This window comes from Chlorocebus sabaeus, chromosome 9 (assembly GCF_047675955.1).
Source record: "Chlorocebus sabaeus isolate Y175 chromosome 9, mChlSab1.0.hap1, whole genome shotgun sequence".
Classification (NCBI taxonomy): Eukaryota; Metazoa; Chordata; class Mammalia; order Primates; family Cercopithecidae; genus Chlorocebus; species Chlorocebus sabaeus.
Window position 1 is genome coordinate 64427006 of NC_132912.1, and position 13478 is coordinate 64440483.

The window sequence follows — 13478 nt, forward strand, 5'->3', positions numbered from 1 at the left end:
GGCTTCCTGCCTGCCTGTCCTTTCGTGGTCCTGGGAGATCTATTTCCCTTTGTTCTAGGTCATGTCAGGGTGTCAAAAGCCACAGCTTCAATCCTGAGTGTAATACAAGTTTGCCATAAAAATACAAGAGAGGATTCCCGAAGCCACAGAATGAAGGCTTTTACAATATCAATTCAACCCTTGTAAATTTAATCCTGGGTTATTTGTTGCACCAAAATCTCTTTACCGTGATGTATTACTTAGTTACTGGGGTTATCACAGCCGTATCCTAAAGTTGCATAGTACATAAAACATTTCAGTTAACAATGCGGGAAGGTTAACTCCCCCAGATAACCTGCAATCACAAGGGCTAGTCCAGATGACATCCCTCTGTCAGCTTCCACGAGCTATTGATGGTTCAATCAGTTTGTTCTGAAGGTAAAGTACAACAAAAGGGCACTAAACTTATTCAGACTGTCAACAGGGGCTATCGGGAATGGGGTTTGCAGGTAAGTAATTCTGGGTGTTTTAAGGCTATTATCAAACAGCAATGGTTGAAGGAAGAGACAGCTACTAATAACACAGAAGGCAGCCATCATAAACCACTTTATGGCAGAAACCCCCGTCTATAAATCCTGCGACACCCGGAGACAGCTTCAGATTTATAAAACTGCTTGTTAAGCCAGGGCACTGCTTAATGAAAAGAGATCAGTCTAAGTTCTAAGTCTCACGTCCCTAGCTCCAGAGGGCAACTCCAATTTTCCTGACCTTCTCAAGGTGGCTGGGGGAAAGCCCCCAGGGCTGGGGGTGGTGAAGGGTGGGGGTAGAGTCAGAGGTGCTCTTGGCTGAGATACAGAAGGTGGGGTTATCAAGAGGAGAGCAGGGATCCTGGGAAGGTACTTAAACACCCATTTGTCTCTGTCTGGAAACAGATTTCCTAAAACTGAGAGACCAGCACATCGAGATTTTCAGGTCCTCTTTCTTTTCACAGAATGTTCCATTTGCTTAAAGGACTCCTCTAAGGAGAGAGCTAAAACCGCTAGGAGGAGAAAAGGAAAAGGAGAAATACTTTTTTTTTTTTTCCTTTCTCTCCAAAATCAATTTTCTCTGCTCTAGTCCTGACACTCAGGCATTTTTCATCCAGACCTCAGAGAGAGATGAGGATGTTCTTTCTCCCTGCCTGTAACCGTTATCCCCAGGGCAATGCCTGCTCCCCAGGAACACTGCACAACCACAGAAAAGCTCAGATGGGCCTCCATGGTCTGTGAATGGGGTTGGCTGCCATGTTTCCTTCTCTGACACGCTATTCAAGAAATACCAAGTTTCCAGTCCATGAGGGAACTGGGCATGGGGTCATTGGAAATTTTCTTCCATTTATGGCAGTCTATGCTTCTTTGCATTATTTCTTGCTGTCTTCTTGCTTCCATCCTTTGGAGGCAGGAAGACATGGTACAAGCTACTGGTGCCCTACCTGGGACCCCGAAGGCAGCAATGGGTGACCTGTGCCATTCTCAAACTTTCACAAAGCTTGACGGGATAGTTGAGTCTGCCAACAAAATATCATGCTTCCTCACTGTTGACTAGATTACATTAACTCAATTTAATAGCACTGGTTACCTCATGCTGAACAGAAGCCCTGATAAACTGCTGAATGTATCTGTTTCATAATAATAATATAGTTAGCAATGGCTTCAGTGCAGTCTATTTGAGAGACCAAAGCTTTTAAAGCGTTGGGGAGAAAAATAAGAGGAGGGGAAGTTTCTGTAACAAAAAGCTTGGGGACTAATAGGATAGGGAAAGAGGCCAGAGTCTGAGTGTATCTTGCCCTGTGATCTTGGTTCAGTCTCTGCTGCCTTTCTGAGCCTCAGTTTCTCTATCCATGCTGTGAAGGGGATGAGCCAAATGATGTCCTTCAAATGTTACCTTGCTTGAACTCTATGTGGCTCAAAGTTGACTTACAATAAATATGTCCATGTCGTTCTTTCTTGTTATTCCAATTTCCTTATATAACCACCCCCCAACACCTCCAAGTAAATGACGACAGTGAGAAAGTCAATAAAGACCACAGAGTAATGAACAAACACTATGAGTGGAATAACTGCAGATGCTCAGAGAGATGACAATGATCTCACTCTAATGAGCCGAGGTGAGCTCACCTACAGCATTCATGAATGCCTGACAACTGGCAGAGGCCAGCTGATTTTCCTCACAGTTCACCGGCAGCATGTTTGAAGTCTCTGTGCAAACAATACACCCACAGGACAGACCAAGGCCCTCTACAGAGGGTAACCGGCAATTACTCTGTGGGCTTCTGTCACTTTGATCTCTGGGTCGTGACCTTTGCTTTCTTGTGATCTTCAAAGCCCAGATTGTAGATTAGCTGGAGAATGCTCACTGGGTTATGTAAGCCACAAGTTTTACAGCTCCTATTCGTCTGGGAAATGGTGGCAGCCCAGAGAGACCAGACGGCGGAGGGTCCCTCCCTCCTTCCCTTTGGCTGAGTGCTGTAGACACTGGGCAGGCCCCAGGGCTGCTCCGTGCAGGGGAACAAAGAAAGGGTGTCACGTTTTAAATAACTGAAAGTTGTAAGGAATACAGAAGGGCCTACAGGGAGGAGGGAGGAAAGCAAGGCCAACCAGAGACTGGAGTGGCAGGAGGGGATGAACGACAGAGGGTTCAGTGACAGAGGAAGAGCTAAAAGACCATGAGATCAACTCCCTTATCTGAAAGGTGAAGTCCAGACTTGTCTACTGTTAACCTTCAGTCCATTGTTCTTTCTGTAGCAAAAAGAAAAAAAGAGATGGCAGGGAAAGCAAGAAATAGACCATTCTGGGCACCCAGCTTTCCCATATTGATTTGTTATTTTGGCTAGTGTTGAAATCCACAAGGGGCACCAAAGTGGTTTCTTAGTAGCATGGTGGTCTCTCCAGCCAAGACTTGCACTGCTGTTCTCTTCCTGCCCAAATCCTGGAGGCTGCTGATTATCACATTCACCTCCATTCAACATTCATCCCAAAATAGCAGCATGGTGTGTACACACTGAAAATCACAGACAGGTTTAAGCTCCTATAATAACAGGGCCGTGGACATTTCTCAGCCATGAACTATGATGAATGGCAAAGAGAAACCCCAGGCATGGTTCTGCTCCTGCCCCAGTGAGGCCAGGGTGCTACTCAACAACTTGGTAGTATGTTCATGCTCACATATAAGTTTAATGAGCCTGTTTTATGGTGGGGATGTGTGCCAAGAAAATCCAACTGGGTGCACAGGGGGTAAGTGAGGAAGTGAAAGGGGTGAATGTAGGAGGAGGGGAGGAAAGACTCCATAGAAACTCAAGCTCTGTGATGCCATTTCCAATAACTACACAAATCGAGTCACTTCCCATTTCTGGCCCAGTGGTTGGCCACAACGTGACCTAAAAACTGGGCTGACCTCTTTGAAATCAACATCTCCCATGGAAATGAAACAACAGACACACTTGTTTTGATGTATGGCTGGGTGACATATTATAAATATTACATCACATAACCACAGAGGATGCCAATCAATAAGAAATTTTTTCAGACAGCACTAAATGAACCATGGGTTCTTGCTTCTGAATACAGTCCTTTAAGGCTCCTAGTATTGCTTAAATGATTAATAGAAGACATATTGTCAGAAAATGTACTTAAAGTGAAAAACAGTAAACTGTAGAAATATCATTCATTTTTAAGCAATTTTCTAGTGAAAATGTCACATAAATTTACATAGAGGCTCTACTATTAGGCTCTGGGTAACAGCTAGAAGGAAGGCAACCCTCATGCTTTGTGGATGAACGGCCAGGAAAATGTTTTACCAAAAGAAAAAAAAAAGGCAGCTGCATTGCTTTGTATAAACACAAATGCCACAGGAACTCTAGAGTCAAAAGTCATATTGCAAAACCCTAAAATTTCTCAGTGGCAAATGGAGCACAAACTCAAGGAAGGACAAAGCGGATCTGCTTACAGACCATAGAATGGAGCTATATCAAACACATATCTATCTCTTCCATATACAAGTGTGAGCACTCATCAAATCAACAGTAAAAAATAAAGATATTAAATGAATAAAAAATTTAAATGTGCTAGAGAATCAGCCTACCATTCCACTCTTCAACCAGTTGCTGTGCAGTGAATGTGTAACTACATGGGAACATATTTACTGTTCCTTGTGCTGTTCTTAGTTCCTGTTTCTCTCGGAGTGCAAGCATCTTGCCATCATTGTGGATGATGTAAATTTTCTAAGTTAATTTTGCTAGTTATGATTTTGGCTTTGTATGACTTCCAGAATATAGCCTCTTATGGCAACTTTGTCATATGTGTACTCACAAACCACCTCCCTTAGCCCCAACCCTCAACTCCTTCCAAGGGAACAGAACTGGAGTGGGGAGGATGGGCTTGGAGTGTGCCCAGGCTAGCCCATGAGATAGACCACACTTGTAGAATCCAGCCCTCCCTAAAGATTCATGACCCATAACCAGCACTTGGATTGAGTCTGAATCATAGTCCTTTGCTTATTAGCTGCATTTGTTAACATCCAAATGGCTCTGATTCCAAATGGGCAGTGGGCATCTGAGATGGCCAAATATCCCTGCATCCCCCATAAGTTCCTAGCTCCTGAGAAGGAAAGGTGGTTTCAAGCCACCTCCAGGAGAAAAAAAAAAGGGTGCCAAGCCCTTTTTTCACAACCAGCACTACTTTAGGTATTGATGAGGCTTCAAGAGTCAAGACAACTCAGCTCCTACCCACCGGAAGTCATTCTCTAGATGTGGAAATACATGAAGAAGTGAGAGAAATACACAAGATAGAATCTATGAAATGGTGTGAGACAGTAGAGGAAGAAATGGAACTGGTTGGGAGCAGATTGTCTCCGAATTCTAAAGCCAAATGGACATCAGAAACACCTATGGACCGTTGTGTTGTAATTGCCACCAACTGCATCAGAAGACCTTGGATGACTCAGAGGCAGATCCTTGATTATGGAATACTGATGTAGACTGTTCTCCCATTTGAAGGGTCCCACCGGCAAAGCTGGACTCCACGTCAGATCTTCTGATCTGACCCCATACACCTTGGTCTTAGTACTTTTGCTAATGCGACCAGTTACAATAGAAAAAACAAATAGTAATTATTTGAGAGCTGATGGTACACAAAGAAAAGAAAAAAATTTTTCTTAGCTTTTCTTTTCCTTTTGCAACCTCATAAGCCCTGTACTTGAGACCAATCCCTCTCTACCTCTCTCATTCTAGAAAAAATAACAAAAACGTGCCTACATGGTTGGCTGCACACGTAGCTTCTTGGCCCCATGAATGAATGAATGAATGAACAAGTACATGAATGTGTGTGTACATACACATATACATATACACATAGATGTATATATATGCATATATACATATACAAAATTTATTAAGTGATTTTTAAGAGTTACTCGGGTGGGGTGTTTAATGAGAGCTTATGTCATAATGGAGAGAGAGGTCCATGAAAATGTCATTAAAGCATTTACAAAACAACAATCCACAATGAGAACACAGACAATTTTAAATGAAAAAGGAAAATTAAGTGACTTTGGTAAAATGGGTAAGACCAAAAAGACTCTCTAAATGATTTTGGATCAGGGCTTTTAAAGCAGATGGTTGAGAAGTGGACAGAAGAATGAAAAGCATTTCTACTTGGAGCCCATGAAAGCGCATGGCTGGTGGGCACCACAGCATAGCTCTATGGTGGAGAGGTATGGGCCTGTGGGACTTCATCTTTAGATTGTCTATGAGCTCCCTAAATTTTGCTGGGAAGTCATCTCTCTCTTCAAGGTGATGCTGAGACAGACCACAGAAAGATCTTACAACACAGAGCAGGGGTCGGCAAGTTACAGCCCATGGGTCATTTCTGGCCTGCTACCTGTTTTGTAAATAAAGCTTTACTGGAACAAAGTCATGCCCATTCGTTCACAAATTACATATGATTACTTCTGCATTATGAAAGCAGAGCTGAGTAGTTGTGACAAGTCCATATAACTTGCATATTAAGTATTAAGTATTAAATATTAAGTATTAAATTAATATTAACTATTAAAATACTTAATATCTGGCACTTCACAAAAAAAGCGGACAAGGCAATAACTTTTCATCTTTCTTAATTTTTGTGACCTCAACCAAGAGAGACAATGGCTGTAGGTTACCAAAAGGTAAAAGTTTAACATTGTCATGGGAAGCCCACTGATGTTTACCAAACATCTACTATGTACCCCAGAGTATAATATCATCCCCTAAAGCTTCTCTTTTTCCCTTTTCCCACCATGCTCCAATCCCTGGACACTCACCTGTATCTCTTGTAGTCTTCCTCATCCTTTTCCAAGCTGACCAGTTCGTTGGGACAGGCCATGTTGCCCAGCAGACTGAGGTACTCCAGAGCTGGTGTCACTTCTGCCAAGTGATCCAGCAGGTACTCCAAATCAGTGATGTGACAAAGGTTAAGGATCTTGGTCCAGGAAGACAAAAGGCTTAGCAAGGAGCATAGGCCATGACTGACAGGCGCTGACAAGTCCAGTCTGCTCCTGTGAGGCCTCAGGGTGGGGGCTGAAATCACTTCGGCTGTTGGTATATGGTATTGCTACTTTTTCACTCCCACTGTTGGGAACACAGCCCAACTTTTTGCTAGGCAGATAAGACTAAGTCCAGATCATTTGAGGAAGAATGAATAAACTTGATTGTCTCATCATATTTTTCTTTCCTCTATAGTTCTGTTTCTAAAACACACTAAAAGAGAAGATTCCATAGAGTAAAATAGTTTTGAAATATGCAAAACCATAAAGCTTAATTCTTTTCTAGTAACGAAAACAAGGGCTGGGCATGGTGGCCCACACCTACAATTCCAGTATGTTGGGAGGCCCTTATAGGCAGATCATTTGAGGTCAGGAGTTCGAGACCAGCCTGGCCAACATGCTAAAATCCGTCTCTACTAAAAATACAAAAATTAGCTGGGCATGATAGTGGGTGCCTGTAATCCCAGCTACTTAGGAGGCTGAGGCAGGAGAATCGCTTGAACCTGGGAGGCGGAAGTTGCAGTGAGTAGAGATCATGCCCCCAGGTAACAGAGTGATACTCTGTCTCAAAAAAAAAAAAAAAAACCCGGAAAAAGAAAACCAGAAATTATTTCAGAACGCCTCATTAAAATATATTGTTTCTGTTAGTGAGGGAATTAGAGAATGAAAGAGAAAAGTCAGAGGGGGGCATGATGGGGGAGATTATTCCAGGAGCCATCCTCCAGTGGGACCCACTGTCCAATCACGGCCAAACCAAATAAGGCAAGAGCTATGGATTCACAGAACCACAGGTACTGGAAAGGGTTTAATGACAACTTAGTCCCCAAACTAACTCCTGGCTTAAGCCACATACAGACAAGCTGAGCCTAGGTAAGGTGATGATTAGATAGGCACGCCTGGTTAGGCTGTGACTTTGAGAGACACACGAGAGAGGAGTTAACCAAGTCGGCAGATAAAAGGGGGTCCCAGCCAGGGAATGGCAGCAGAGCTACAGGAATAAAACATACAAGGGTAGAAGAAATGCCACATGCAAGAGTCAAAGACTCAGAGTACAGTTCCCAGAAGTGGGGTCCACTTGAACCTAGGAGAAGGTAAAATCAAAGAAAAGGGATGTTCTTGCTCTGTGAGGATGTTATCTAACCTTGGGCTGTTACACAGATTTCCTCATACTTTATTTCAACTTGCCACAGAAGAATGAATTCCAAATCCAACCAATGTCTGAATCAAGTCCCTAAAATATTTGCCAAGCGGTCACCACAACATAGCAAATTCCATTTCTGACAACCATAACAGTTTTTCTTTCCCCTGGAATTGAATCTTTCTCTAACCTCTACTCACTGACCCAATTTAACCGCTTGGGGTCACAAAGAATAAGATTTCTTCTCTTCCACATGATGAACCTTCAGATATCTGAAGCTCACGTGTCTTCCTTAAATCTTTTATTCTCCAAACTAAGTTCCTTCAAGCATTCTTTGTACACATGCTCTGCCACCATAAGATGCAAGGCCAAATGCTATACCCTAGGTGACAGCAGCCAGAGACAATGAGAGGCAGAGCACAAGCAAAAGAGGGGAAACTAACAAGAGAGGAGGAAACTAGCAAGAGAGGGAAACTAACTAGAGGGGGAAATTAGCAAGAGAGGGTAAAGTAGCAAGAGAGGGGAAAACTAGCAAGAGAGGGGAAAACTAGCAAGAGAAGGTAAACTAGCAAGAGAGGGGGAAATTAGCAAGAGAGGGGAAAGTAGCAAGAGAGGGGGAAACTAGCAAGAGGGAGAACTAACAACAGAGGGGAAACTAGCAAAAGAAAGTTATGAGCACACTCATTTGCTGTTGGCTTCAATTCACCAACATCCTCCCTGTTTCCTAAACAAAGACAGAGAAATGGACATGGAAGTTTGTTTTCAATCTCTCAAATCTTTTACAAATAACATCCAGAGATGGCCACATAGGAACACTAGAATGAGGAGGTGAGAATGGGAGTTCATATAGAGACTGTAGAGAAGGTCCCACTAGGGGGATGAGGTTGGGAGTACAGAGGGGTGGGTGGCCAGGAATCAAAATCCCTGGAGACAAAATACACTCACTAAAGTTCAATCATCATACTCTTCAGGAAAATTATTTAAATGGAGCCAATTAAAATGACAGTGAACAATTCCAGGATAAGCTCAGCTTTTCCAACAGGTTCTATCTTTGAACACTTCACAGTCATTACAACAACAACAACAACAACAACAACAAAAACAAAACAAAGAAAAAAGTCTCATTGCGAGTATTGCCCTTAGATATGGGGACAGACACCCCAGGTGCCCTCTGTGAATTTCAAGCACCCTCCTCAGAATGTCTCAAGTCCCCCTCCAACACCCAGGACTGGATTCAGGTAGAGTACCCCAGGCCTGGACCTAGCCCTGGACCGGCACCGGCCTCAGTCCCAGGCTAGGTTTCTCTCCTTCATAGCTTGTTCCAACTTTCTAGCCCACTCATGCAAGCCATCAGATGCCCCAAGGAGCACTAGGACTCATGTCTGGATCAGGCTGTCTTAAAGTCTCAAGGCCAGGCCCTTGTTCCAGGGAGGGCAGCCAGGCAAGCTGACTACTGCTTCTGGCCAGCACAGTATTTCTTTCATAGAACTGCAAGAGAGGGGGCTACCAGAATGGTGCTGACATACTGACTTGCAGTGATTCTAATTATTTATGTAGACAACAGCCCTACACGACTGAGGGAAGCCATCTCTACTGCAGATGGAAAGGCCGGACCAAAACCTACTTTCCTCTTATGAAACATTCCTCAAAGCTTGGCTGCTTTTTGTATGTACTATATAAAGGTGGGAATATGCAGGAATGGAACCCCAAACTGGCAAGGCTTTTAAGTTGAGGAAATACTGGACAACTGAGTTGGATTGAAATGCCAGTCATTTCTCAACATTTAGTGACAAGAGAAAGAAGCCCAGCCAGCCACCATTGTGTCCGGAATTGGTGGGTTCTTGGTCTCGCTGACTTCAAGAATAAAGTCGCGGACTGTTGGGGTGAGTGTTACAGCTCTTAAAGGCAGTGCATTGGAGTTGCTCATTCCTCCCAGTGGGTTTGTTGTCTCGCTGGCTTCAGCAGCAAAGCTGCAGACCTTTGCAGTGAGTGCTACAGCTCACGAAGGCTGTAAAATTAAGGACTCAAAAGAAGAGCAACCGTAAGATTTATCATAAAGAGCAGAAGAACAAACCTTCCACAGTGTTGAAGGAAACCCAAGCAGGTTGCTAGTGCTGGCTCCTGCAGCTTGCTTTTATTCCTTTATCTGATCCCACCTACACCCTGTTGATTGGTCCATTTTACAGAGAGCTGATTGGTCTGTTTTGACAGAGTGCTGATTGGTGCGTTTACAATCCCTGAGCTAGACACAGAGTGCTGATTGGTGTATTTACGATCCTCTAGCTAGACGTAAAATTTCTCCAAGTCCCCGCTAGATTAGCTAGACACAGAGCACTGATTGGTGCGTTTACACACCTTGAGCTAGACGTAGAGTGCTGATTGGTGCATCTACAATCCTTTAGCTAGACATAAAAGTTCTCCAAGTCCCCACCAGATTAGCTAAATACAGAGTGCTGTTTGGTGCATCTACAATCCTAAGGCTAGATATGAAAGTTCTCCAAGTCCCCATCTGACTCAGGAACCTAGCTGGCTTCCCCTATGGGATACCACACCAGGACAGGGGCACAGCTGCCCACCAGTCCCATGCAGTTCGCCTGCACTGCTCAGCCCTTGGGTGGTTGATGGCACCTGGCTCCACAGAGGAGGGGATGGCACGCACAGGGAGGCTCGGGCCATGCAGGAGCCCACTGTGAGGGGCTCGGGCATGGCGGGCTGCAGGTCTCCAGCCCTGCCCCGCAGCAGGCAGCTGAGGCCCCGCGACAATTCCAGGGTGGTGCAGGCTGCCGGCAGTGCTGGGGGGACCCGGTGCAACCTCTGCAGCTGCTGGCCTGGGTGCTAAGCCCCTCACTGCTGGGGGCTGGTGGGCTGGCGGCTCCCAGTGCAGGGCCCACCAAGCCCGTGTCCACCCAGAATTCACGCTGGCCTGCCAGCCCTGGTTCCCGCCCGTGCCTCTGCCTCCACACCTCCCCGCAAGCAGAGGGAGCCGGCTCCAGCCTCAGCCAGCCCAGAGAGGGGCTCCCACAGTGCAGCAGCAGGCTGAAGGGCTCCTCAAGCGTGGCCAGAGTGGACGCTGAGTCTGAGGAGGCACTGAGAGCAAGCGAGGGCCAACAGCAGGTTGTCACCTCTCACCATGTTCAGGGAAGTAGGCCTAGATTAAGTTGAGTAAACCTTCACATGTAGATCTACCATGGAGCTAATAAAGCTCATGCGTCAAGGGCTTCTTGCTTGCATAGGCCCCTTCCAATGCCCTGGGAAAGACCCTGGTAATAGAGTCACATGATCATGTGAATTTTTTTTTTTTTTTTTTTGGTAAAAGTAGGTAATTTACACTATAATCTGTGGAGATCACTGTCTCGCTCCACTAGGACTTCTTCTACCACATTTTCCCTTCAGTTGGGTGACAATGGGAGTATCTATGGTAATCCCCACCTAAAGGGACATTGTATAGGACTAACAATTATGACTCAGTGGGGGAATATTTGTACAATTTGCAGTCACTTCTGTGTCTAGTTAAATTGTTCCAACAGTATCAGTAGCAATGGCTTTCAGTAATACTCTTACTATCCACCATATTAATACAAATATGCAGGGACCAACATAAAACTGATGGCAAAATGAATAACAAACTCATCAATTCAAAGAACATTTAAGATTCAGTTGTTAAGTGTATGTATGCATGCCCACATATCGACACACACACACAACTTGAAATGTCCTGAAATCTTTTTTTTTTGAGACAAGGTCTCACTCTGTCGCCCATGCTGGAGTGCAATGGCGTGATCTCAGCTCACTACAACCTCTGCCTCCTGGGTTCAAGCGATTCTCCTGTCTCAGCCTCCCAAGTAGCTGGGATTATAGGTGCGCACCACCACACCCGGCTAATTTTTGTATTTTTAGTAGAGATCAGCCAGGCTGGTCTCGAACTCCTAACCTCGGGAGATCCACCTGCCTCAGCCTCCCAAAGTGCTGGGATTACAGGTGTGAGCCACTGTGCCCGGCTGAAATGTCCTGAAATCTTATGCAACTCCTATCATATATGAAAGAAATGTGTAAGAGTTTCTCCAACATGTAATAATCCTAAAAGTTTTACCAATAATATAGTGGTGAAACTACCAACAACAAATGGTGAAACTGAAAGAAACATTTCTAAACTATTTTAAAAAATCAATTTTCGATCAACTATGCTAAAAGAGGGAATTATTCTCTCTAGAAAAAAATTACAAAATTTCACCAAATAATGAAGCTATGAGAGAATTTGCAGGAAAAAAGTAGGAAAAAAGTTTCTCTAGAGGCATATCTTCAGTAAAGATTGATACTTTTCTAGGTATTTTGACATTTGTGGAATTTATCAACTTAAAATTTTAAAATTTCCTTTGATACAGTTCTATTCCAAATAAATATCCATTTCATACCTAATTTTGCATTCCTAATTATATAGTCTTTAAGAGGGCTCCCTCAAATTACAGAGGTTTCACACTCCCCAAAACCTGGATCTGCCCCTGGGCAAAACCTGAATCTGCCCTTGGCCATGAAGAAGTGGATAATTTGAATGCTTTGATCATGGGACTTTCTTGGGCAAGCGGTCTGCAGGTTCCAAGAAGTTTCAGCCATCCTTTGCCAATGAATCCAAGAGATTTCTAAGAGACAACCTGCCTGCCTTTGGGTATTTTGTATGGCAGAAGCTCCATCTTCCTAAGCCTTTCATATACCTACTATAAATGATATATTTGGCTGAGTCAGGTGGTTTCTCCCAAATCCACACCAAGCAGGAAGCACTAGCACCTCCTCCCTGCATGCATGCTGTAGACCAGCCCTTCACCTTTATGTTGATAGCACCACCAGAAGATAAAACATGAGAAGTTTTAATTGGTTTCTTCATCTCCTGGGTCAGCAAGGACAAACACAGCCTTGTCTTGCCTGGTTTTGAGATCCAAGATAGAACTTGTCACATTTCTTTTTTGTCAAGATTCATAGAAAATTGACCAGAGGCAATCTGTGGAAGAAACCTGGTGTCCCTGGCTAATCAAGACCACTGCAGTGGGGATCATTTCAGGGATTATCCTAAGGGTACCTTTTTTAAAAATGTGAAGCTACCTGGCACAGTTTCATCTCTCTCCAGCTGGGTTCCCGGCACACACCTGGCTTCCCTCAGCAAGTCTTCTCCGGGGTACTTAGCGTTGAGATTTTTTTCAGTGTTGTCTGTAGAAAGTTGCCATTGCAGAGCCCAGCTGTCATGGGGAGGCTTGCCAAGGGAGATTTTCTGCAGAGGCCCAAGATCAAAGCAGCATCTTGCCTTGAAAGTTTGGAGCATGAGGGAGGAGGGAAGCCTCCCAGGGTGTTCCAGTTGTGCGGGTCCAAAGTTGTCTCCCAGGTGAGAATGGACACATCCCTCCCTCTGGGCTCAGCTCCGGGTCAAAGGGCAGCCTCCATAACCACTGGGATGATTTTAACCACAGCTAATCCTAATACTGGGTTTTTGAATACTAAATATACAGCATAATGACATATCTCATTTTTATTCACATATGTCAGAAATTTGTCGTGCCCAAATAACAATTAAGGAAACAGGGGTTAATGGTCACACAGCCAGTACATGATAGAGTCTGGATTTAAACACGGGTCCTAAAGAAACTGTATTTCTAGAGGAAAAAGTGACTCATAATTTCCTAACACAAAAGCAAAATTTAAACCACTGGAAAATGAGGGTTCCTACATGTTTCTGTGGGAAAGCACAGGTGCCATCACTGGGCTATGTGCTGTGTACCTCAGATCCTTCCTTCCAATTTGGGCTGCTTCTTTTGAA

General features: G+C 44.2%; 1 protein-coding gene across 1 annotated transcript in view; it reads right to left on the reverse strand.

Moving 5' to 3' along the window:
* Positions 1-13478, reverse strand: part of LRMDA (leucine rich melanocyte differentiation associated) — a 1120905-nt gene that overhangs the window by 502265 nt on the left and 605162 nt on the right. Inside the window, exon 4 of the mRNA XM_073019038.1 lies at positions 6316-6453. Coding sequence (XP_072875139.1) covers positions 6316-6453 — 138 coding nt within the window. The remainder of the gene's footprint in view (positions 1-6315; positions 6454-13478) is intronic.